This window comes from Lithobates pipiens, unplaced genomic scaffold (assembly GCF_037356315.1).
Source record: "Lithobates pipiens isolate NorthernLeopardFrog02 unplaced genomic scaffold, aLitPip1_a1.2 Scaffold_23, whole genome shotgun sequence".
NCBI classification, from domain to species: Eukaryota; Metazoa; Chordata; class Amphibia; order Anura; family Ranidae; genus Lithobates; species Lithobates pipiens.
Window position 1 is genome coordinate 175,384,868 of NW_027507785.1, and position 27,051 is coordinate 175,411,918.

The 27,051-nt window shown below is 47.6% G+C and overlaps 2 protein-coding genes across 2 annotated transcripts in view; one reads left to right on the forward strand and one right to left on the reverse strand.

Moving 5' to 3' along the window:
- Positions 1-27,051, reverse strand: part of PLA2G4A (phospholipase A2 group IVA) — a 387,554-nt gene that overhangs the window by 273,762 nt on the left and 86,741 nt on the right. Inside the window, exon 2 of the mRNA XM_077452645.1 lies at positions 7,524-7,620. The gene's annotated coding sequence lies outside the window, so the exon portion shown is untranslated. The remainder of the gene's footprint in view (positions 1-7,523; positions 7,621-27,051) is intronic.
- LOC143928046 (acyl-coenzyme A thioesterase THEM4-like) lies at positions 18,171-23,498 on the forward strand. The gene is made up of 7 exons (XM_077452644.1): positions 18,171-18,351; positions 19,057-19,163; positions 20,828-20,966; positions 21,056-21,209; positions 21,344-21,454; positions 21,665-21,789; positions 23,092-23,498. The coding sequence occupies exons 1-7, from the start codon at positions 18,330-18,332 to the stop codon at positions 23,136-23,138; spliced, it is 705 nt and encodes a 234-aa protein (XP_077308770.1). The 5' UTR covers positions 18,171-18,329; the 3' UTR covers positions 23,139-23,498.

Genomic DNA, 27,051 nt, shown 5'->3' on the forward strand with positions numbered 1-27,051 from the left:
TCCTGACACTAATCGAGAATGCGGGTCTGAAGTTAAATCCCAAAAAGGCACAACTGATGAAGGATTCAGTGTGTTTCTTAGGTGTGATAGTTTCACAGGGGGGAAGGACTCCAGACCCGAACAAATGTGAAACTATCAGGAAACTACCAAGACCAATCACTAAAACTGCTTTGAGGCAGTTCCTGGGAATGGTTGGTTTCTGCAGGGACTTCATTGAAGGCTTTGCAGAAAAGGCAAGACCCCTGTATGAGTTTCTCAAAGGAGAAAAGAGGGAAACAGACCCCTTAGACTGGTTGGGAGAGCATGAACAAGCTTTCACCGAGCTAAAGGTGAGTCTGATGCAGGCCCCGGCTTTGAGCAATCCGAATGCCGATTTGCCCTTTGCACTACAAGTGTACGCCTCTGCTGTAGCAATAACAGCTGTGGTACTGCAGGAGAGGCAGGGTAAATGGGTACCTGTGGGATATTGGTCCAGAGTACTAAGCCCGGTAGAAAGGGGATTCGATGAATGTGTCAGGAACCTTTTGGCAGTGCATTGGTCGGTTCTCGCCACAGAACATGTTGTGGGGTTTGGTAAAATCATTCTGCAGACACCCCATTCCCCAATTAAAATGCTTCTGGAACGTACCCTCAGTGGAGTATCCTCCCAAAGGGTAGCCAGATGGCTAGTGGATTTGACACCCAGGAATCTGGCGGTGACCCACAATGCCACCTACACTCTCCCACAATTAATGCAATATGAGGGGGAGCAACATGACTGTGGGGAGGTACATCGGACCAGGACACAGGAGATGTTCAGATTAGCATTGGGTAATGGAGACCTTAAAGTCTGGGTGGATGGATCAAGGTACTGGGATGAAGGAAGTTTTCACACAGGGTATGCCCTGTGGTGCCCCCAGACCAATGAGAAAATCATGACCAAATGCCCTCGAAGCTTTTCTGCCCAAAGAGCTGAACTAGAGGCAGTGAGAGAGGCCATTACACATTTCAGTTCAGGTCCCATAACCATATTCTCCGACAGCGCCTATGTAACAAGGTCTCTGACCGAATACATGCCTTTGTGGCAGTCAAGGGGCTTCAGTGATGCCTCGGGGAGAGAATTGGTACATAGTGCGGTGCTAAGAGACATATGGGAAAGAGCGAGTGTGGAACCTCAGAGAGTGGCTATCATTAAGGTGAGAGCACACCAAAAAGGTGGAGAGGAAATTACTGTGGGTAACAACAAGGCAGATGAGCTGGCAAAGGAGGCAGCCCTGATAGGGGTCAAGTGGACACCCTATGATGCGGAAGGGAGGCAGGCATGGGAGGAACATAATTTTGAGGAGCAGAAGGTGACAGCAGGTTCACATGAACTCTTGCCGGTGCTAAGGATGCCTACCCCATGTTTAGCAGGTGAGCAAAATAAGGACGAGGCCTTGAGCTCAATCAAAAAGCAGCTTAGAGCAAAAGCGGCAGATGCTCCCCAAGATTATGTATTGGAAGACGATCTACTGTTAAAAGAAACGTCAGAAGGACGAAGGTTTGTAGTTCCCTCCCAACATCAAAAAGACTTAGCCCTTGAGAATCACAGGTTAACAGGCCACATGGGTGTTCAGGGTACCTTGAAATTTGTACAAGCTAGGTACTGGTGGGAGACAATGGGAAACACAGTCTCACAGGTAGTGCAGGAATGTTTAATATGTGCACAAATGAACCCTAGGCCAAAGGGACAGAGACCAGTATTAGCAAGGGTACCATTAGCCAATGGACCCTGGGAAAACCTACAGATTGACTTTGTTGGTCCATTGCAAAGTACCCCTGGAGGATACAGATATCTACTGGTAGTGGTGGACGTCTTTTCGAAATGGGTGGAGTCTCTGCCCCTAAGAAAGGACTCTGCTACGGCCACAGCTAGAGCTCTGTGGACCGAAGTTTTTTCAAGATGGGGGTTCCCCAAAGTCCTGGAATCCGATAGGGGGACTCACTTTACCGGCAGGGTCATGAAACATATTTGTGAGCTGCTGGGTGTAGAACAGAGATTCCATGTGCCATACCATCCACAATCATCAGGAATGGTTGAAAGGATGAATCGAACATTGAAGGAGAGGCTTAAAAAGATGGTACTGCAATCAGGAAAGAACTGGCTGATTCATCTGCCTGCAATCCTGATGGCCGTACGAGGGTCTACAGCCAAAAGTACGTCAGTAACTCCATATCAGCTGATGACGGGGAGAATGATGAACCTTAGCCACCCAGCAGACCCAATACTTAGTACCCCCTTGAGAGAGAGTGCGGAAAAGGACAGATTTCTGGTCCAACTGCAAGAGCAGGTACAGAGGTATTTGCAATTTGCTGCAAGTAACATGGCACCTAAAGAGAAGGAGCAGCCTGGAAGGCCTCCCATTAGCTTGAAGATTGGAGACAGGGTCATGGTAAAGAACTTTGTTTCCAAGTCTTCATGGGACGCAAACTGGACTGGACCGTTCGCAGTCACTATGGCCCTTAGTGATCAGGTGGTCAAAGTAAAGCGGCTCATGGATAACAAGGGTGAAAAAGGCATGAAAAAGAGGGAAATAGAGAGATGGGTTCATGCTGATCAATGTAAAAGGTACTGCTGATAGGAATTGATTCCGCTCTTGTTCTTGTTTTTCAGAGTCCTGGTGGAGCAAAGATTGGCAAAGTCTCTGAAAAAAAAAAAATGGATGGAAGGATCATAATTGTCGTGTTGGCGATCCATCTGAGCCATGTAACATCTCAAATTGACTCAGACGAATACTCAGGGGATGATGTTGAAAGGGAAAACCCTGAGGAGAACCATGCATCCACTTCAATTGTATCATCGATGTTGGACTTGTTGGGCCAAAAGGGGATGCAGGGGGGAGATGAAAGAAGGAGAAAGGTCAGGATTATATCAGAAAGCCCTAAGTTACCGGACACATACCAATGGGGTCACCAGGGCAATTTGCAATACAAGGTTTCTTTTGCTTTTGGACGATTTAATCCTAACTCAACATCTCAAGGACGTGCGTATAAACAAAACTTGCAAAACATCATACCGGAAACTCTCCAGCCGTTTATAGATGTGACTATATATATGAATGAAACGGGTTATTGGTTAGGTAAAGATTCCAACCTATCTAAACCTTGGGAAACAAGGGACGTAGGATATGGGGTTTTTGGTGAAGAATTGAAAGAAGGGAAATATGTTTTTATGTGTGGCATATACTGGCATGATCAAAGTAATAGGGCGCAGAGACCTAGGAGGCTGACACTTAGGCATAGTAGGGTGGCCGTCGGCCAAACGAGGGAGCTCCAGATGACACATCAACGGGGTGAGAATTTCCTTGTGGGGGCAGTATCTCGGTCTTATCAGTCCTACAGAGAAGCTCTTGGTTACTGGACGTGTGGGACACCAGAATTGGACATGGGGGAGATACGCCTGGTTGATGTCTCACCTGAGAGGTTGAAACCCTGCATAAGCGGTGCCAGTGATCACACACAGGAGCATATTCCATTAGAGAAAGGGGAACCGCTACAAATAGATCTAAGCTCACCACAAACACTGGCTACCAGGGTACAATATGCCTTCACCACATGGCATTTCAATGTCTCGCAATGGTTGGTAAAATCATATTACCCTATATGTGCTGAATATACGATGAATCAAGTGCGGTCAGTATATCAGTGGCTTGCTCCGCGGAATGGGGTCCAGACAGGACGCTTAATTCTGAGGAGTGACCGAAAGAGGAGGGATGTATTCAGCACTATAGTAGGGGGAATAGGAGCCGGGATGGGGGTTATCAATGGAGTGGACATCGATCTCCTGAGGAACAAACTCTCAGCCATAGTTTCAGACAGTAAGCGGGGCTTTGTTGCTCAGAAAGAAATTAATGACATTATGGATAATATTCAACAGCGTCACATAAATACTCAGGTACAAGTAGCTCAAGATTTTATCCGCCATTTTAGGAGGTTGGTGGATAGTGTGGTGATACAGGGTAAAAACATGTCATGGGCTCTGGCATGCACGCAGGGACAGGCGGAACTATCAACCAACATCAAGCTAATTGTACAGTCCCTGTATGGTGGGAAATGGCCTTATGAGCTGGCGTCACAACTCAGTAAGATCTTACCAAAACACATCCCTTACACTAATCCAAGTTGGTGGTCGAATGCCTGGATCGGATGTACTGACTTGGATTATGAGAGATGTTACGCTTCTTCATTGATCCCATATACAGAAGTGCAGACCCAATCTGTGTATTCGGTGGTATCAATGGGCTTACTGACTGGGGACTCTACTTTATTGCATCTGAGGCTAACGTACCCACATGTGATCAGAGAGTATGGCAGCTGGAGGCAGGTTGATATTTCCCTCTGTCGGAGGCATGACCATGACGTCCTTTGTATGCCGGGCCAATACACAGTGGTGAATGAGAAATGTTGGGAGGACGCGTCACTCTGTGTGCTGGATGGGGAGAATATTGCCGGGAAGGGAATACCAGTGTATTATTTGGGACATGGGAGAGTTTGCTTCTTTGTCCTAAAGGATACTAATGTGACTTTAATCATGAAAATAGGGTGTTCGGTGAACCTGACAATGGCAAGGGGAGCATGGTGTACCCTTGGCGGTGTCTCTGAGATCCAGACACAGGAATGGAACTATGTGGTACCGCATATGGCCAACCTGTCGGTGGATATCAACCAGAACCGCCCGGTTAATCTGAGAGCCCTGAACCTTGGTATGGGAAATAAAATACAAGAATGGTTAGCAGATTGGGATAAGGATGAGAGCCTCATGAGGATGCTGCAGCAAGAGAGAGCTAATGCTACTATAGCCATATATCATAATCAGAAGGAAATAAAGGAGGTAGTGCATCAATTAGATACTGATGTGGGAGGGTCTTGGTGGGAGGTAATCTTCGGACATTCCAATAAGGCCAATAGCATTTTGAATTATTTGATACATCCCGTTGTGGTATTACTCATTATTGCTGCAGTGTCGTCATTGGTGCAAGTTGTTATGTGTTGTTGGACCAGACATTTATATAGGAGGATTTCGCATCTATCTATGCAAGTGGAGGGACGAACTGACGGTAAGGTCTCTGCATATGTGATAGAGGCTTTGCTGCCAGCTCAGAGCCCTGGAATAAAACTGACGTGCCAAAATTGCGGTAGGGAAGGCCATCGTGAGCAAGCCTGCCTAATCCCGACCCGTAGTTACGGCAAGGATGTATAGGAGGTGGGGAGCGGGATACGCAAATTGAGAGGTCCTATGTATATATGTATATTAGGGTAATGGGCTGATTTATGTCATGGCATAGTGTGATAAAGGTGTGTTTTAGGTTAAAAACATGTGCGAAAGGCCGTCCTCGTGACTCAGGGTCTGAAAGCTGGGCGATATGTTGCTCTGAATGGGTGCTGGTGAATGGTGAATGAATGGGCACCCCTTGCCTGTACTGCCATCCTGAAGATACCCAAGATGCAGAATGGTGACATGGAAGCTGTCGCTGAAGAATGGTGGAGATGTGTCACTCAGTGGCAAAGCGGCATGTGTTGGGAAACATCACGTGGTAAAACAATTATGGACTGCCCCATAGGACCTGTTTCTGCACACGTTGAAAACACAACGTGGTAAGACACTTGTGTACTGTTCCATAAGAGATGTCTCTGGAGCGCTCGTTGGAAACAACCACGCGTTACACAAGCTAAGGACTGTGCCACAGGTACTGGTTCGGAAGCACATGTTGGGGAACCACACACGTTAAGACAATTATGGACTGTTCAAAAGGTGCCGTGTCTGAAGAAGGGTGGTATGCGCCGTGTTTAGGCGCAAAGCGGCATATGTTGGAATCAGACAGGAATTATTGTTATACATCTACACAGCTGTTTGTACAGCCGAACTCAGCCATAGTGATTGCCAGGCAGTTTCACACGTTTAAAAACAAGGAATGTGACACAACTTGAATAGCAGAATGAGTTTCTATTCAGCCCACCTGGAATGTACGGAACTTCAAAGAGGATATGGCGCCGGCTTGTCTGCAAGAACAGAGGGACAGTTGGTGGGGCGTCCGAGATTAGGCCACGAGATAGCAATCCAGTCGGAGCAGTTGCAATTATGGGCAAACACTGCCCCCAGAGGCCAAGTATGGCAGGACTGGTAGCCTGGGGGAGGAGACGCCCCAGAGACGCTGATTGGTCTATGGGAAAGAGTAGGATGGGCTATGGGGTGTGGTATGGCTGAAGTATGTTTGACAAAAAGGGTTGTGACCTGAGCTCTGTCTCTTCATTCCATCAGAAGACCCAGTCACGAGGATCGATAAGTATAAGGCTTAGATTGCACTGTGATTGTATGCTATGTATTATTGTAACTTCTATTAATACCTAATGCACGCTGTATTATTCCCTTGGGAAATAAATAAGATTTAATTGACCTTAGACCGTGTATTGATTTCATAGCCAAGGGTGGTAGTAATTCTGATATTACCAATAACATGTGCTTAGCATATTGATTGATAGCTAAACTATAGGGACTAAACAAAGGAATACGTAACTGATAATAACAGCACTAGACTAAATTGATCAGTTACTTCAAATGCTGTACACAAATGTAGTTTATGAAATTTTTTCCCACAAATAGAGCTTTCTTTTGGTGGTATTTGATCACCACTGGTTTTTTTTATTTTTTTATTTTTTATTTTATAGGGCAAAAAATAAAAAGACAGAAAATTTTTTACTTTCTGCTATAAAAGATAATAAAAAAAAAAAAAAAGATTATAGATCAAAATTCTTTATTAATTTAGGCCAATATGTAATCTGCTAAATATTTTTGTTAAAAAAAAAAAAAGCATATATTGATTGGTCTGCACAAAAGTTCTAGTGTCTACAAACTATGGTATATATACTGGAATTCTTATTTATTTTTATACTAGTAATGGTGGCGATCAGCGACTTATACCGGGACCGAGATAGTATGATGAGCAATTTGACACTTTCAGGGAATCAGTAACATGAATACAGTGATCAGTGAGAAAAATACTGTACTATTGACACTGGCTGGAAGGGTTAAACCTCTAGGGTGATTAAAGGGTTAGATGCGTTTAACCAGTGTTTATGTGTGTACTGATCGGCTTGTGCTGCGACTTCACGGCACAGCTGACGCACGTGTCCATACGCAGAAGAGCAGAATCACATATATATAGTGAAGCTACAGCGCTCAGTTGGCTAGTTGTTAACTTATGCATTCCGGTTAAACTTTCATGAACGTAAATAATGTAAATATGTTCTTTAAATCCCAGACACAATATTCTTGAAATACAGTATATGGACATGCAAAACACTTTGGATTAAACTCAAAAAGCTGGCAGCATAACAAACATGTAGGTGGTATGGCTGGCCTATATTTTTAATATTCCTATTCAGCCTGCAGATAAACCTAACTAAAGCATTTTAATCCTACAGTCAGTTTACACCCACTTATAGGTGCTGCCCTAAAGGCCTGTCACAAAGCCAGTGCCAACACATCGTTCTCCAGGTCTACTCACGCCCTTGAAAGTAATTCCAGGTCTTCCTCTTCAAAAGATGCTTCTTTAAGGATGCCAACTGTTTTCTTCTTTATTACCCAGCCAACATCTTCATATCCTATATAAATATTTAAAAAAAAAACATGAATTAGATGTAATAGTATAATTATGAAAATATCACCAGATGCATCACTTTGGGTCCTGCGCCATAAGCTTTTCTGCAAATACTACGATTTTTGATTTGCAAAAAGTATGGGAAATTAAACCGAAAAAAAAAAAAGATAATGCATAGCATATTCCAATAAATACAAAATAAACTTTTTCTGTCTAGTAGGAATGATCTCTAACCTATGCATATAGTACTCAACCTCGATTCCATCATGATGCCCCATGTTGATATATAAGGATGCACTCACCCACCATGAATGTTAAAGCCATTATCCCACTAATCATGGGTCTTCCGGGGGGGGGGGGTTCCATGTTCTTATGAATTTTTGGAAGATAATACATTGGCACCCTTACTATTGAGGGGATCACCATTAATGTTTCTTCTTATTAAAGGATACTTTTTTGTAACCACTGGACACCAAATTTCACTAACTCCTTATAATCCAAACCAGAATTCTTAGGCAACACACAATGTATGGTTCTCTGTCAGATAGAGTATTGTCCATCTCATTCAAATAACTTGTTTGAGAAAGGCAATACCACTCCCCTTGTCAGCAGGTTTAATAACCATGTCACCAGTAACAAGCACCTCAGTTGCCAGAGTTCACACTTATTCACAGCTTGTGAACCACTTCACTCTACCTCACTAACACACAGGGGCGGACCGCCCATTAAGGGTGCATGAGCGCCTCCTCCCCTATCCATGCATCCAATCCCTTTTAGGATGCTGGGTGCATGTTTTTTTGAAGCACCAAGCCAGATGCTCTAATAGACTTTAAAATAGGGTGGGCTCGGAGAGCTGAGAATGCACTCGGAGCCCACCCAGGTGTGTGAGAAGAGCGAAAGAATATTCCCTATTCTTACACTGAATCACCAATCCGGAAGCACGGGTCTGAGAGACACGTTTCCCAGTTGGCCGAAAGGAGAAGCGTTCTGATTGACCGCCGAGGAGAAGGCGGAAGCCGCCGAGCAGGGGAAGTAGCAGCTGCTCGTGATGTCCGCAGAGGAGAGCCGGGAAAGCCGCCCATTATTGCCCACCATGGATGGGGTAAGTGCACCGATTGACCAGCAGTCACTGCTAACACAGGTGCCGATTCCACCCCGAATAAGGAAAAAAGGGGGTAAAATATGGGGGGTAAAATGTGTCCTCAAGACAGAGTAAGGAAAAAAAATATTTAAATGGCTGAACTCAAGTTCTATTGGGAGGGAACTGTTTTTGCATTCATATACAAGAAAAAAGGAAATAAATAAAAACCAGACTGAGCTCATCCTCAAAGTAAAAAAAATATATGAAATGTATCCTTAGATGTGTTGTAAGGGGACCTAGTCTTACACATAACAATATAGAAAACAAATTAATTTAAACACCAATAATCTGTGCGTAGCAGCCCCTCTAATACTTACCTAAGCCCCATCTAGATCCAGCAGCTGTTGCAGGAGTGTCTCTGCTGCCCAGGACCCCCCACCTCATTGGCTGAGATGGTGCTGCACTGGTGTCAAATAGTCAATCAATCAATAAGGAGAGAAAGGGGGTAGGGCCAGGCCGAGGTTCTGAGTCTGAATGGATACAGAGCTGTGACTTGACTCTGCTGCTCCCATAGCAAGCTGCTTGCTGTGGGGGCACTCAACAGGAGGGAGGGGCCAGGAGCACTGTAGAGGAGCCAGAGAAGAGGAGGATCTGGGCTGCTCTGTGCCAAACCACTACACAGAGCAGCGAAGTATACCATGTTTTTTTTTTTTTTTGCTAAAAATAACAAACAGACTTTAGTATCACTTTAAAGCGGTAGTAAACCCGCTATTTTTTTTTTTTTTTTTTTTTAACACCTGCAAAGCAAAAGGCATAATGAGCTAGTATGCACCGCATACTAGCTCATTATGAAATACTTACCTTAGAACGAGGCCCCGATCCACGCCGAGGGAGCAGACATGCTCCCTCTGCGTTTCTTCCGGGTATCACGGCTCCGGCGCTGTGAGTGGCCGGAGCAGTGATATCGTCACTCTCGCGCATGCGCGTGGGAGATTTCATTCCGGCCGGTCGGCTACTGCCGGATTTTCAGGCCGGGAATCCCCTTGTGCGCATGCGCCGCTGCAGTCAGCGGCGCATACCGAGGGGAATATCTCCTAAACCGTACAGGTTAGGAGATATTTTTTTTTACCTACAGGTAAGCCTTATTATAGGCTTTCCTGTAGGTAAAAGTTTAAAAAATGAGTTTACAACCACTTTAAATGACATTAAGCACATGCAGTGGCCCATCACATCATTTATCTGAGTTGATTTCATGCTACAGCCCAAAATAATTATATTACTGGCCATATGCGATTGGATTTCTGTACACCCATGAGATCTTCTAATGGACTTGGAATAAAAACAACTGTTTTTGATTTGGTTTATATAGACTGTGCTCCCCACTGGGGCTCATTGAATATGTGTTAATACTCAGTTTTTTTCTCTTTTTGGGAGAGGGGAAGTGTTTACATAACTTCCCTGCAGCTGCCATGGTTGCATTTTTAATACTTGGCCAACTATGATTTTATTTATGTGTAGTGGATTTTGTATTGCTTAGATTGGTTACATAAAGTTGTTTTCTATATGGTTACATGCAGGGCTCGAGTCCTGTGGGAACGGCGTCCCTGCACTTTTTTCACAGCAGGAACGCCGTTCCCTTTGCAGGACCAGAGCCGCCCGAGGCTCTAGCACAGCCTGCTAGCTGTGTTGTCTTCACAGAGCTGACATCGGAAGAGCAGCACAGTGATGCACGGAGGGCAGGGGCTGGCCCAGCTAACTGATTGGTTAATAGAACCGCTCTGCATTCTATCAACCAATCAGTTAACTAGGGCAGGTCCCGCCCTCTGTCCATCCCTTTGCTGCACTTCCGATGTCATCTGCTGTGTCCTGTGTAAGGTAAGACAGGGAAGAGGGCACTGTTATGAAGGAGGGAGGGGGAAAGTATCAGAAACAAAGGAATGAGGAGGGGTGATATAAAAGGGAGGCAGGGCAGGAATGTAAAGGAGGTGCCATAAAGGGGCTGAGGACAGGTTTAAATTTTAAGACTGGCTACTTGGTCATCTTCCGTACTATGTCGCATTCACAGTCTGGTCATCTCCTGTAGTTGCATTCGCAGTCTGGTCATCTCCTGTAGTATGTCGCATTCGCAGTCTGGTCATCTCCTGTAGTATGTCGCATTCGCAGTCTGGTCATCTCCTGTAGTATGTCGCATTCGCAGTCTGGTCATCTCCTGTAGTATGTCGCATTCGCAGTCTGGTCATCTCCTGTAGTATGTCGCATTCGCAGTCTGGTCATCTCCTGTAGTATGTCGCATTCGCAGTCTGGTCATCTCCTGTAGTATGTCGCATTCACAGTCTGGTCATCTCCTGTAGTATGTCGCATTCACAGTCTGGTCATCTCCTGTAGTCGCATTCGCAGTCTGGTCATCTCCTGTACTATGTGGCATTCGCAGTCTGGTCATCTCCTGTACTATGTGGCATACGCAGTCTGGTCATCTCCTGTACTATGTGGCATACGCAGTCTGGTCATCTCCTGTACTATGTGGCATTCGCAGTCTGGTCATCTCCTGTACTATGTGGCATTCGCAGTCTGGTCATCTCCTGTACTATGTGGCATACGCAGTCTGGCCATCTCCTGTACTATGTGGCATTCGCAGTCTGGTCATCTCCTGTACTATGTGGCATACGCAGTCTGGTCATCTCCTGTACTATGTGGCATTCGCAGTCTGGTCATCTCCTGTAGTATGTCGCATTCGCAGTCTGGTCATCTCCTGTAGTATGTCGCATTCGCAGTCTGGTCATCTCCTGTAGTATGTCACATTCACAGTCTGGTCATCTCCTGTAGTATGTCGCATTCACAGTCTGGTCATCTCCTGTAGTCGCATTCGCAGTCTGGTCATCTCCTGTACTATGTGGCATTCGCAGTCTGGTCATCTCCTGTACTATGTGGCATACGCAGTCTGGTCATCTCCTGTACTATGTGGCATTCGCAGTCTGGTCATCTCCTGTAGTATGTCGCATTCGCAGTCTGGTCATCTCCTGTAGTATGTCACATTCACAGTCTGGTCATCTCCTGTAGTATGTCGCATTCACAGTCTGGTCATCTCCTGTAGTCGCATTCGCAGTCTGGTCATCTCCTGTACTATGTGGCATACGCAGTCTGGTCATCTCCTGTACTATGTGGCATACGCAGTCTGGTCATCTCCTGTACTATGTGGCATACGCAGTCTGGTCATCTCCTGTACTATGTGGCATTCGCAGTCTGGTCATCTCCTGTACTATGTGGCATACGCAGTCTGGTCATCTCCTGTACTATGTGGCATACGCAGTCTGGTCATCTCCTGTACTATGTGGCATTCGCAGTCTGGTCATCTCCTGTACTATGTGGCATTCGCAGTCTGGTCATCTCCTGTACTATGTGGCATACGCAGTCTGGTCATCTCCTGTACTATGTGGCATTCGCAGTCTGGTCATCTCCTGTAGTATGTCGCATTCGCAGTCTGGTCATCTCCTGTAGTATGTCGCATTCGCAGTCTGGTCATCTCCTGTAGTATGTCACATTCACAGTCTGGTCATCTCCTGTAGTATGTCGCATTCACAGTCTGGTCATCTCCTGTAGTCGCATTCGCAGTCTGGTCATCTCCTGTACTATGTGGCATACGCAGTCTGGTCATCTCCTGTACTATGTGGCATACGCAGTCTGGTCATCTCCTGTACTATGTGGCATACGCAGTCTGGTCATCTCCTGTACTATGTGGCATTCGCAGTCTGGTCATCTCCTGTACTATGTGGCATACGCAGTCTGGTCATCTCCTGTACTATGTGGCATACGCAGTCTGGTCATCTCCTGTACTATGTGGCATTCGCAGTCTGGTCATCTCCTGTACTATGTGGCATACGCAGTCTGGTCATCTCCTGTACTATGTGGCATACGCAGTCTGGTCATCTCCTGTACTATGTGGCATACGCAGTCTGGTCATCTCCTGTACTATGTGGCATTCGCAGTCTGGTCATCTCCTGTACTATGTGGCATACACAGTCTGGTCATCTCCTGTAGTATGTGGCATTCGCAGTCTGGTCATCTCCTGTAGTCACATTCGCAGTCTGGTCATCTCCTGTAGTCACATTCGCAGTCTGGTCATCTCCTGTAGTCACATTCGCAGTCTGGTCATCTCCTGTAGTCACATTCGCAGTCTGGTCATCTCCTGTAGTCACATTCGCAGTCTGGTCATCTCTTGTAGCATGTCGCATTTGCAGTCACTGTATTTCATGTGAAATATATATGCATATGAGCGTATCTTTTTTTTTTTTTTTGGTGTGGGAGTGGATCTTGGGTGGGAGTTCCCACGCTTTTTTCCCCAGGACTTGACCCCTGGTTACATGAGCCAGACTCCTTCGCTAGGTCCCCTTTATACATCTTCTCTTTATAACTCATCTATCCAAGGATACATTGCATGTATAATTTTGACTTTTTTATTCTTTTTATTGTATCCATTTTTTTTCTTAATATTACAAAGCAGTGGTATACATCTCTCGCATGACAATTCCCAACAGTAATATATTATCACATCATTTAACTCACTTCCAGCTCCATATTACTTATTAAGTTGCCTTATCATTTTTCCATTACAAATATATACCTTTATTTTTTCTTAACCCCTTCCCTCCCATTTATCCAGGATCATATCCTGGTACCACCTCTATAGGTGTACAAAAACAAAACACTAATAAATAAAATTTTCTTCTCTTTTCCCCTTCTCTCCTCCCCTCTTCTCCCTTCCCCCTTCTCCCACCTCCTCTACTCCCCACACATCCTGGTCAGTTATATCCATCCCCCAGTCTTTTGGTCTCCCTGCCAGAGTATCCCTCCCAACTTCTTCGTAGTCTTTTCACCTCAAATAACCTGTTCTCTAAATTGAAAATATGGGGCCCATGTCCTACGGTATTTCTCCTCTTTTTTCCTTCATTGACATAGTCAGATCCTCCATTTGTTATATTTCTGAAATCCCTGCCAGCCACTGAGATCTTGTAGGAGATGTATTGCTCTTCCACAATGCTGGAATACATGCTTTAGCTGCAATAAGCAGATGTTTTACTAATGAATTTTTATAATTTTCCTTCGATATTGAAGTACCATGTAATAAATAGGCAGCAGGATTTTCTCCTAGAGACACACCTGTGACCGTTTTTATCGTCGTCTCAACCATCCAAAAATCCTTTAATTTTGAGCATCCCCAAAAAATGTGCATCATGGTGCCTACTGATTCCTCACATCTCCAGCATACATCCGATACTTGAGGAAACATCTGATGTATTGCTGCCGGGGTTCTGTACCATCTAGTAAAGATTTTACACCCTCCTTCTTGAAACCTACTTGCCACAGAGGCCTTATGGGCAAACAATAAAATCTTCTCTTTGACTCTGTGAGAAGGACACACCTAGGTCTTCCTCCCACCGCTGTAAGAAGGTCAGGGTCTGTGGGGTCTCGACTTCGATCAGTAAACTATAGACAATGCGTGTCTCACCAGTTCTCCCTTTAAGCATAACTGTTCAAAGGTCCATAAGTCCCTTAAAAGCTCTGAACTTTTCATCTTAGACCAAATATACCTACTCAACTGGTTCCTATGCATGAAATCTAACTCACCTGAAAAGGTTCTTTCAATCTCTCTGATAAACATAACTCGCCCTTCTGTAGAGAAATGAAGCAGCCTACTGATACCCCTACTTGCCAGAGCCCTGAAACAGGGATCCGTCATTCCTGGTTGAAATGTTAGTGTTCCCAGGACTGGAGTCATTGGGGTTGGATCTGGCGAGATAACAGTAGTTTTAAACAATCTTTTAACCATTCGTATAGTTCCACTTCTGCCTCTTCGCCGACTGAGGGATATCTCTTTCTGGGATACATACAATTCCCTCCAGTGGGATGGTTGCCTGTTCCTTATCAATCCATGTTTTTTTTTTCTGCTCTGGTTTTATTATTTCCTTTTTTCAGATTTCACCCTTCTGCTTTTCAAGACTTCTTTGCCTGTGGATTAACCCCTTCCGGACCAAGGTTCTTGTAATCAGGGTTTGGAGGTTCTCCTCCCCCAAACTCTTTGAACCTCAAAACCTCTGGGTCCCTAATAAGGATTTATCAATCCAGAGAGTACTGAAAGACAGTCCTCTAGCCAGAGCACCTCATCCTGCATGGGTGGGAACCCCCTGAGCACTTAACAGTGTCTTCAAAAGGAACTACAACTCAAATACTGGGGAAATATACCCGCTATCCAGGACACAATTAAATGTCCTGTACACAATTAACGTATCCAAGCTCTTTGGCAAGGCAAGTTTAAGACTCTTATCCAAAGCTTCAGCGTATTTAAACCTGATTACTTAGATTGAAAATACCTACTTCAACTGTACTCTTCTTTTTGGGTCACATTATGACCCGATGATGGATTTATTACATTTAAGCCCTTGTACACACGGTCAGAAATTCAGACGGAAAATGTTTGATCGAAACCGTGTTGTCAGATAATCCGACCGCTTGTGGGCTCCATCGGACTTTTTCCCTCGGAATGTCCGGCCAACAAAGTTTGAGAGCTGGATATAAAATTTTCAGACAATATGATCCGATCGGACTTAGTCCGATCGTTTGTAGAGAATTCCGATCGGACAAAGTGCCACGCATGCTCAGATCAAATTAGGAGACCAAAGCTATTGGCTACTAACCTGAACGCAGTTCCATCGTCACCACGAACCAACGTCATCACGTTCCGAACGATCGGATTTTCCGACAACTTTGTCCGACCGTGTGTATGCAACACCAGTTTAGGACAAAATCTGACGGATTTTTATGTCGGAATGTCCGACCATGTGTACAAGGGCTTAGACATGTGGTTTATTCATTCATTGATTTCATTAATCATTTCATGTTTATGCACTTATACAAGTTATTTGATTTTTCACAGATTTCCCTCAAGCCCTCCCCAAACAAGTCTAAACAACAAAACACTTGTACGTACAGCCTGGGTATATGGTTCCTACTACCATTAGTTGTGTTCCCGCCTCCATAAGCAGCCTGGGATCTTCTGTAGAGTCAAGTTAAAGTTAACCTTCTTTAATATTCCGGGATTTCACTTGTGTCTACCTTCTCAACCCATTCTCCCCATGTTTTCAAAAATTTCCCAGCACATTCCCTAGTCTCATATGTGATTTTGTACATCGGTATTACTTGATTAATCAAATTTTTCCATTGGTTTAGGGAGATTGTTGCTGATTGTGTCCACTGTATAGTTTTCCTAGCGTAATGTAACAGGAACTGTTTGTGATAAGTACTGAGCTCCACCTCTTCGAAAACTGATAGCAGGCACCATTTAGGGCTGCAAATATTAGGTAGAAGTTAGTTGCAATAAAGCGAGTCATTTAGGACCAAAATGGTCTTATTTTTTCACAGCTCCAGAGCATGTGAAGCAAGTTCCCCACACTCCTGTTACACTTATGGCACATTGGGCTAGGAATTTTCCACATGTGAAAGTCGTTGAGGGGTGTAATATATTCTGTGAAAGATACGCAACTATCATTCCATCTCTGGCTGAAATAGCAGTAACAAAGTATGTACTAAGAAGTTCCTCCCAATTATCATCCGAGAGGTCTGGTATATATGTCGTCCAATGGTGCTTTAAAGCTTGCAGTCGTGTAGACCTATTCTCACCTAAGATTTTATAGTAAGTGGACCCTCAGATCGAAAGCCGACTGGGCCATCTGGGCTCTTGGAACTCTAGATGTAACCTAGAAGAAGAAAAAAAAAATGCAGCAATACCTCTGCTGTTAACATTGTTCCTGCCAGACTGAGAATCGCAGGACCTTTCCCCTCACCCGAACGAGTGGGGGTGCTCCTTCATGAGAAGGCCTTAGCATTCTGCTTTATGGGCTTTCTGCCCCCAAGATCCTAGACCCCTGGGAACTAAGGCATAGGAGAGGCTGCACGATTAAAGGAGAACTGTCTGAACCTCCTTTTACTGGTAAAGAGAGCTTTACCCCTTTTGGATGTACTTATACATTCTAAATAGTTGTACCCCAGAAAGGGACACAGACTGGCTAAGGGTTTTCACCTGGTGCTTCGGCTGATTAATATTTCAGCCACGGACCTCTGCAAAAATGCACTTGTCCAAGTATAAGCCATAGGGCTTAAATGATTGAGTCCTTCATAGCATCTATGAGACACAGTGCGTCAAATACGCCAGTCCCTTGCTGGGCCTGCTGATAAGGCAGAACTTTCAGGTATCTCACGCCTGTTCCTTAACCCCTTGGAGTCCATATTCCAATTCATTGGCGTGACTCAAAATGTGCTCCACCACAATAGTGGAGCAGACATTAAAGGGTTAATGGACCGAGTTACTCCAATTGCAGCCAAAACTGCAAAAGACATCTTGTCTTTGAAAGGAAAATCCAACCTTAACTTGCTGGATCCTTTAACATCAGTGCACTGGATATGTGAGACTCTGCTCACTGAGGTGATTGCAGAATAGCTGGAACCCCCCATTTCTTTCATAGAAATGTTCCCATTCAGAATACATAGCTATGCATGAATAGGAAAAACATCCCCAGGTGGGGGAGGTTCCAATTTAGAGGCAGATAGCTCAAGAGCCTGTGCTGAAGGCAACAAAAGGGTTAAGTAAGGGAGTAGACAAACACCTGACGTGTGCGGCTACTCCCTCCCTATTAGGATCCTCAGAAGAGGAAAGCTAAGTATCTTCCAATATTTGGGAAGATCTACCTGATCCCCAGCCTCTTGCACCTCAACAAAAGGGCCCAGAGGACTAGATGGGAATCTGCCATGTTTAGTCCTACTATGGAGAGACATCATAGCAATCATCTTTTAAATGGTAGAAGAAAAAAGCTGTTTGTATCAAATACACAGGGACAGAAGTGCTCTACCCTTGATGGCTCATCTGACTTGCCGTATTTTACTTTTTTACCTCTCAGGTGAGGAAGACATTCTTTTGGAAGGGTTTTTAGTTTGTTGTATACCATTAACCCCTTAGAACCCCTAGAGGAGTTTCTGGTCCTTTGTCACTCATAGCTTACAGTACAAAGCAGAGGCAGTACCAGCAAAAGAATACTACACTTGCTAGGCTATAGTACAGTACAAAAGCTATTAGTCCTAGCTATACAGTACAATGTTGTCAACAAAAAGGGAAATGCCTGTGTCACCAAACCTGACCAACAACCACTCTGCTCTGTCCCTCTACCACCAGACTGCAGCTTTTCATGTATAGCCTAAATTACTTCCTCCACGTGTGCCCCCCCTTCCTATTTAACAGGGAAGTGTGGGACCGGTGTTGTAAAATTTCATGCGACCCGTGATTTTCGCTCACCCCGTCACTTCCGGTGAGGCTACGTCATTCGCACAGCTGACGGCGGGCCTTTACTGCGCATGTGTCAATCCCCTGCCCTTAACAGCGCATGCGCTGTAGATTTATTCTCACGGTGGAGAAAAATTATAGCCTCGAGTGGGCGGAGACTTGCGGGTGGGCGGGCGGAGCTGAACAGATGCTCAGGACGTCAGCAGCAGCCCCGCCCACCCTAATAACATGCCTCTGAATATTAAGTGGTGGTGAAAAATCATACTCAAGTGGGCGGAGATTTTCTCCAGGCGGAGGCTTCAGGAAAATGTCTCCGGAATCAGGGACAGGTGTGAATAGAGACGAGTCCTGGAAGATGCTGATAAAAGGGACATTGGTGGAATGGAAGGGGTTTGGAGAGGAGGTGGGCAGAGGAGCTGTTTTGGTCTAAAGCAGCAAAAGAATCACAACTCCCAGCAGGTGAGGGGGGGCTGAGTTCTGGAGCTTGTGGGCTTTGCTGGGACTTTGTAGTTCAGTTCTAGGTGGAGGAAGGATACACAGAGCATGCTGGGATATGTAGTGCTCCGGTGTGGGGGAGGGGACATGCTGGGATATGTAGTGCTCCGGTGTGGGGGGACGGGACATGCTGCGATATGTAGTGCTCTGGTGTGGGGGAGGGGGACATGCTGGGATATGTAGTGCTCTGGTGTGGGGGAGGGGACATGCTGGGATATGTAGTGCTCCGGTGTGGGGGAGGGGACATGCTGGGATATGTAGTGCTCCGGTGTGGGGGGACGGGACATGCTGCGATATGTAGTGCTCTGGTGTGGGGGAGGGGACATGCTGGGATATGTAGTGCTCTGGTGTGGGGGAGGGGACATGCTGGGATAGGTAGTGCTCTGGTGTGTGTGTGTGTGTGTGTGTGTGTGTGTGTGTGTGTGTGTGTGGGGGGGGGGGGGACATGCTGGGATATGTAGTACTCCTCCAGTGTGGGGGATAATGTATAGATTGATGTCGGTGTCCCCGTCTCATCTCCTTCCTGTCTCCTCTCTCAGGCACCATGCTGTACGAAATCTCCAGGATCATCCAGGGCGGCGCTGCCGTCTGCCGCCACGCCTCCACCGCCGCCGCCGCCAGGGTAGAGCATGAACACCTATTCCCTGTGAGTACTGATTGGTTGGGGGAGGGGTTAACCGCCTGGAGTGTCCCCAGTGGGGGAGGGGCATGCCACCTAATGTGCGCGCTCTGCTGCCGGACGGAGCCCCATAGACACTATGCCTCTCTGGATATAAATTTGGATACATTTGTAGCCATTCGGATGTATCTGAATCTCGGAGATGAAATGGTAACACATTTTTGTTGAAATTTAATTTACGTTCATCGTTTTCTCACCCATTCCAAATTATTTATGTACGACTTGGATTCGGATCGTTTGGGGGGAGGGGGAGAAACAAAAAGGTCAACCGATTCGAATCCTGTGTCAAGAAATAGCTGGTTGCTAAAGGGGGGGGGTGGCCGCCGCCGCCTCCTTAACAACCAATGAGTCATCAGCTGTCAGCGGGCTTCCCTACTGGCTGAAATGTAAAACACCCCACCCCCTTTGTGACATCAACAGCCCAGCGTTACCTGGTTGGTGATGTCACAGGGGCGGGGCCACCCCTTAGCCATGTAAGAACCGTCGGACATTCAACAGCGTGGAGCGTTCGAAAGGGGTTTTTATTTATTTTTAAATTTTTTGGGGTGGAAAGGGTAGGGGTACTACGTACCTCATACTCATTCACATAGTTGGAGGTAGTGTGGGATCTGGGGGGGACTCCTTTGTTTTTTTGCCAATACCCCCCCCCCCCCCCCTTTCCTTGCCTGCCCCCCGGTCTGCATCGGATAAGGGCCTGGGGGGGACTTTTTATTTACTATTTTTGATCTATGTACACCATACTCATTCACATAGGTGGGTAGGGCGGGATCTGGGGTCCCCCCCCCACAACCACCAGCCAGGGTTGTTGGAAAGAGGCCCTTGTCCCCATCAGCATGGTGCTTAGGGCAGGGCCCTGGTATGGTGACCTGGTATGGTTTGGGGTGGGGGGGCACTTGCTCATACACCCCCCCTTCCCCCTTTCCTGGGTTGCATGCTTGGATAAAGGTCCGGACCCCTATGCTTTTTTTTTTTTTTTTTTTTATTCCTCTTCCCCATCGGGGGGGGGGGGGGGGGGGCTGGTGCCCATGCAGGGTTGGTTGTTGGGGGGGGGGGTTTGTTTTTTTTTCCAGGATTTTCTATTGCCAGCACTCATTTGTTTTTACGTTTCAGCTGTCAGTGGGGAATCCCGCTGACAGCCAACGAGTCGTCGGTTGCTAAGGACGTGGCGGACGGCGCCCCCAGCCCGATCCTTAGCAACCAGCTATTTCTTCACACAGAATTTGAATCATTGATCGTGTGGTGTTTGTGTTTTGTTTTGGGTTTTGTTTTGTATTGTTTTTTGTTTTTTTTATTTTTTGTTTTTTACGAGTTCAAATTGTTTTTCAAAAAATTGTGGAATCCGTCAGAAAATGAATAAACAAAATTAAAATTTTTAACTAAAATTCTGAAACCAAAATTTGGTAACGTAAGAAATTTGAATGTTCTGCACACACCTCTAGTGCCGCTCACACCCTGACCGCGGGACGGTGATCGCTGTCAGTGGGAGGTGATCCCAAACATCTGCTTCCTATAGGCTGAATATCCACCAAAGACTCCACCCAGAATGTCTTCTTTTTAACCCTCCCAATCATAGAAAAGCCAAAGCGAAGGGCACAGGTCTGACATCTATTTATTTATTTTTAAATCTGCAGGCCGCCCTCCAACCGCGGGACTACGCCGTGCCCAACCCCACCTGGAACCCCGAAACCAAGAGGCTGTACGAGGAGCTGAGCCGAGACCCGAGCTGGAGGAGACTTCCCTCCTACGAGGAGTTCGCTGGCAGCAGATCGAGTACAAGAATAAGAATAGTGTTTGGCTGTGGTGGGGGATGACATTAGAGTGTAAGCTCCTCTGGTGACCTCTGACCTCCTCCTGTACAGGTATGAGCCTGGAGGCCGACGGGGAAACTCGTTTCTTCACCAGGAACCTGGATCAGGAAGGAATCGGCTTCGAGTATTGTATGTTCTATAACGAGGCGGAGAAGAGGACAGTCTGCATATTCCAGCCCGGGCCCTATCTGGGGGGCCTCGCAGGGTGAGCGTTATTTTCTTTTTTTTTTTTTTCTTTTTTTTTTTCTTCGCAGAGCCTACCCTAACCAGAATCCTTTGGTTCCTCGGGCTCTCCTTGTTCTCCTTCCACCTCTCGCGTCCCCTCTTGCCTTCTTCTAGGTACACACACGGGGGCTGCATCGCCACCATCGTAGACTCCACCGTGGGGGCGGGAATTGTAAACGGCATCGGACCGGCTATGACCGCCAACCTGAACCTCGACTATCGGAGGTAAGCGCCCAGGGGGGAGAAGAGGACCTACCTGACACTACATGGTTGTCAGGAGATTGTACAATCGATGGCCGGCGGTGATGATGTGGTAGTGACAGGGGAAGAATAATATTGGGGAGACTCTCGCGGGGGGGGGGGGGGGTAGGAGTTGTTGATGTTCTGAAGCTGTGATAGCAGAGAGGTGTAATGAGGTTCTCTTTGTGTCTGTAGTCCGATTCCTCTGGGATCCACAGTCCTCATAGACAGCCGAGTGGAGAAGGTCGACGGTCAGAAAGTCTACACCAGATGCCAGGTCCGCAGTCATGACAGCGCTGTGCTTCACAGCGAGGCCACCGGTGAGGACTACTGCTGGGAAATCTTCATTCTGTAACTCCATTCCTTCCTCTCTTGTCTCTCCTGTCACTCATCTGTGGTTTCTGATCTGTCGCTCCTGTCATTGCTCTTCTGTCCCTCCTCCTCTGCCATTCCTGTTTCTTGTCTGCTGTTCCTGACTCTGCTCCTTTGTTGCTCCTCTGCCGGTGCTGGCGTTGCTCCGCTGCCATTCCTGTTTCTTGTCTGCTGTTCCTGTTGCTGCCCCTCTGCCATTCCTGACATTGCTCCTCTGTCCCTTCTTGTTGCTGCTCCTCTCTCCTTCTTGTCTGCCGTTCCTCTGTTGCTGCTCCTCCTCTGTCTCTCCTGTCATTGCTCCCGACGTTGCTCCTCTGCTGTTCCTCTTCATTGTCTGCTGTTCCTGACGTTGCTTCTCTGCCGTTTCTGTTATTGCTCCTCTCTTCCTCTGTCATTCCTGGTGTTGCTCCTCTGTTGTTGCTCCTCTGTCCCTGCTGTTGCTGCTCCTCTCTCCCTCCTTCTCTGCCGTTCCTAGCATTGCTCCTCTGCCATTCCTCTTGTTTCTTGTCTGTTGTTCCTGTCGCTGCTCGTCTGCCGTTCCGGTCGTTGCCAATCCTGTCATTGCTCCTCTGCCATTCCTTTTTGTTTGTTTCTTGTCTGCTGGTCCTGACACTGCTCCTTTGTTGCTCCTCTGCTGTTCCTGTTGCTGCTCCTCTGCCATTCCTGACATTGCTCCTCTGTCCCTCCTTGTTGCTGCTCCTCTCCTTCTTCTCTGCCGTTCCTCTGTTGCTGCTCCGCCTCTGTCTCTCCTGTCATTGCTCCCGACGTTGCTCCTCTGCTGTTCCTCTTCATTGTCTGCTGTTCCTGACGTTGCTTCTCTGCCGTTTCTGTCATTGCTCCTCTCTCTCCCTCCTCTGCCATTCCTGGTGCTGCTCCTCTCTCCCTCTTTCCCGTTCCTGGCTTTGCTCCTCTGCCATTCCTCTTGTTTCTTGTCTGCTGTTCCTGTCGCTGCTCCTCTGCCGTTCCTGTTGCTGCTCCTCTTTCCTTCTCTGCCATTCCTAGCGTTGCTCCTCTGCCACTCCTGTTTGTCTGCTGTTCCTGTCACTGCTCCTCTCTCCCTCCTCTGCCATCCCTGTTGTCTGCTGATCCTGTTGCTGCTCCTCTCTCCCTCCTTCTCTGCCATTCCGGTTTCTTGTCTGCTGTTTCTGTTGCTGCTCCTCTCTCATTCCTCCTCCTCCTCCCTCCTCTGCCTTTTCTGTTGCTCTTGTTGTTGTTCTGACAATTTACACTTTTTTTTTTCTCTCCTCCAGCTTTGTACGTTATGTTGAAGTCAGGAGAATCTGAAGCCCGACTATAATTTGCACATCTCAGACCTCAGGAAATGTTACAGATTCTGTTGGTTGGCAGCTGCACTTTGTACTGTAATGTATCCTGTCTGTCACTAGAGGGCAGCAGATCCCGTACCATAGAAACCCTCCTGGGAGAACTTTTTTATAATGTACTCACCGCTCTCTTGGATTGATCTTTTGTAGCGGTCCCTTTTTTCTAGGTGCAATGACCTCAAACCCGCCCCCACCATGTACCCGTTTTTGTACAGCCCTGTTCTTTGACTCCTCCCAACCAAATGTAATTAATAATCGTTCATAATTATTGTATGTGACGTTTATTTAAACTGAATAAATACAGAAAATATTTTCACAGCATTTCAAGTGTTGCAAATACCTTCATTGTATCTTCTTCATCCTGGGGACCGTTCCTCCTCTCGCTTCATCCTCGGGACCGTTCCTCCTCTCGCTTCATCCTGGGGACCGTTCCTCCTCTCCTCATCCTGGGGAACATAACTCCTTTTGCCTCTTCGAGGGAACCATTCATCCTCTCTCCTCATGCTGGGAACCATTCCTCCTCTCTTCTCACCCTGAGGACCATTCCTACTCCTCATGCTGGGGACCATTCCTCCTCTCCTCTTCTCACCCTGAAGACCATTCCTACTCCTCATCCTGGACACCATTCCTCATCTCTCCTCATCCTGGACACCATTCCTCATCTCTCCTCATCCTGGAGACAATTCCTCCTCTCTCCTCATCCTGGAGACAATTCCTCCTCTCTCCTCATCCTGGAGACAATTCCTCCTCTCTCCTCATCCTGGAGACAATTCCTCCTCTCTCCTCATCCTGGAGACAATTCCTCCTCTCTCCTCATCCTGGAGACAATTCCTCCTCTCTCCTCATCCTGGAGACAATTCCTCCTCTCTCCTCATCCTGGAGACAATTCCTCCTCTCTCCTCATCCTGGAGACAATTCCTCCTCTCTCCTCATCCTGGAGACAAGGATCCTGGATGAGGAGAGAGGAGGAATTGCCCCCAGGATGAGGAGAGAGGAGGAATGGCCCCCAGGATGAGGAGAGAGGAGGAATGGCCCCCAGGATGAGGAGAGAGGAGGAAGGGTCCCCCAGGATGAGGAGAGAGGAGGAATCTTCTCCAGGATGAAGAGACACAAGAAAGGGTCTCCAGGATGAGGAGAGAGGAGGAATGATCTCCAGGATGAGGAGAGAGGAGGAATGATCTCCAGGATGAATAGAGACAAGAAAGGGTCTCCAGGATGAGGAGGGAGAGGAGGGATGGTCCCCAGGATTAAGAGAGGTATCTCCCCAGCTGGACACAGACACCAGTTCAACCTAACAATGGTTATCCCCATCTTGTCCATGCCATGTACAATCACCCCCCATCCTCTCCATGCCATGTACAATCACCCCCCATCCTCTCCATGCCATGCGCCATCATCCCCCATCCTCTCCATGCCATGTGCCATCTGTTATCCCCCATCCTCTTCATGCCATGTGTCATCATCCCCCATCCTCTCCATGCCATGTGTCATCACCCCCCATCCTTTTCTTTGTTCTTCTCCTGTTAGACACATCCTGAGCCCGGAAGTCCCATCTTCTCCCCCATACCTGAAACTAGACAAGAGAAGTTGGCATTGTCCTCCACCTGAGGCTGGGGACCCCTGAGTTGGTGGACACTTTGGGGGGGGGGGGGCAGCCTTGTATATGGGGATTCCACCATTCTATGGATCGGGGGCCCCTGTATATTGTTCTCTGCAGCCTTGTCAGCCGGTCCCAGCCACATTGCTACCCATTAATAGACGCTCACAGACCAGCACCTGGTAGAGACGTGGCAGGAGGGACTCCTAAGGGTGAGTGATGGCATGTAAACCTGCAAGACCTAGTGAACCCCTAGAAGAGTGAGTGTGGCTCCACCCACCATATTCTGGGGTCACCGATGAGTCCGGACTCCATATTCTGGGGTGTGGGGTCACCAGTGAGATCAGCCTCCATATTCCAGGATCACCAGTAAGCCCGGCCTCCATATTCTGGAATGTGGGGTCACCAGTGAGATCAGCCTGCATATTTTGGGGTCACTGAGTCCGGACTCCATATTCTGCACTGTGGGGTCACCGCTGGAGCCAGCCTCCATATTCTGGGGTGTGGGGTCACTGGCCTCCATATTCTGGGGTGTGGGGTCACCGGTGGAGCCGGCCCCCATATTCTGCACTATGGGGTCACCGGTGTAGCCGGCCTCCATATTCTGGGGTGTGGGGTCACTGGCCTCCATATTCTGGTGTGTGGGGTCACCGGTGTAGCCGGCCTCCATATTCTGGGGTGTGGGGTCACTGGCCTCCATATTCTGGTGTGTGGGGTCACCGGTGTAGCCGGCCTCCATATTCTGGGGTGTGGGGTCACCGGCCTCCATATTCTGCACTGTGGGGTCACCGGCCCCCATATTCTGCACTATGGGGTCACCGCTGGAGCCGGCCTCCATATTCTGGGGTGTGGGGTCACCGGCCCCCATATTCTGCACTGTGGGGTCACCGCTGGAGCCGGCCTCCATATTCTGGGGTGTGGGGTCACTGGCCTCCATATTCTGGTGTGTGGGGTCACCGGTGTAGCCGGCCTCCATATTCTGGGGTGTGGGGTCACTGGCCTCCATATTCTGGTGTGTGGGGTCACCGGTGTAGCCGGCCTCCATATTCTGGGGTGTGGGGTCACTGGCCTCCATATTCTGGGGTGTGGGGTCACCGGTGGAGCTGGCCTCCATATTCTGGGGTGTGGGGTCACTGGCCTCCATATTCTGGGGTGTGGGGTCACCGGCCTCCATATTCTGCACTGTGGGGTCACCGGCCCCCATATTGTGCACTGTGGGGTCACCGCTGGAGCCGGCCTCCATATTCTGGGGTATGGGGTCACTGGCCTCCATATTCTGGGGTGTGGGGTCACCGGCCTCCATATTCTGGGGTGTGGGGTCACCGGCCTCCATATTCTGCACTGTGGGGTCACCGGCCCCCATATTGTGCACTGTGGGGTCACCGCTGGAGCCGGCCTCCATATTCTGGGGTATGGGGTCACTGGCCTCCATATTCTGGGGTGTGGGGTCACCGGCCTCCATATTCTGGGGTGTGGGGTCACCGGCCTCCATATTCTGGGGTGTGGGGTCACCGGCCTCCATATTCTGCACTGTGGGGTCACATATTATAAGATCAAAAACAGGCAGTGGTAAAAAAAAAAAAAAAAAATCTTATAGTAAGTGCATATAGTGGCTCTCCTACTATGTATATTCATTGTGGCCAAAATTGGTGTGTTTCTTGCGTAGGACCGCTGAGCCTTGTTGTTCACAGCTTGAAGCCATGATTTTTCTTCACCAGTGAAGAAAATCTTGGGGTGGGCGGGGACGTTCTCACCATCTGTTCAGCTCCGCCCGCCCACCCGCAAGTCTCCGCCCACTCGAGGCTATAATTTTTCTCCACCGTGAGCATAAATCTACAGCGCATGCGCTGTTAAGGGCAGGGGATTGACACATGCGCAGTAAAGGCCCGCCGTCAGCTGTGCGAATGACGTAGCCTCACCGGAAGTGACGGGGTGAGCGAAAATCACGGGTCGCATGAAATTTTACAACACCGGCATCATAGCGGCTGGGGGGGGGGGGGGGGGGGGGTAAAACAGCCATGATTTTGAAGAAGAAGACGAAGATGAACTGGCATTCAAGGAATCAAAAATCGCCAATCTGGGGGCTCAGGAAGTGATCAGAAGCCCCCTTCATACCTAAGGGTCTGAGCTGGCCTGAACAGAGAGGAGAGTGAAGGCTTCTGCCATTTCCAGCGTCAGAATGGTGAGTGCTCAATACAGCCTCCAGTGGTTACACATAGACATGACATGGCATGACAACACAATACATGGAAGGAGAGATTCCTTGCAGAAAATTGAGGTAAACAGGGAAC

Excerpts from the sequence above, each read along its gene's own strand:
- LOC143928046 (XM_077452644.1), top strand. The coding sequence starts at position 18,330 with ATGTCTCCGGAATCAGGGACAG. Across the intron at positions 21,210-21,343 it reads TATCTGGGGGGCCTCGCAGG|GTACACACACGGGGGCTGCA; the intron begins GTGAGCGTTATT and ends GCCTTCTTCTAG. Across the intron at positions 21,455-21,664 it reads CTGAACCTCGACTATCGGAG|TCCGATTCCTCTGGGATCCA; the intron begins GTAAGCGCCCAG and ends TTGTGTCTGTAG.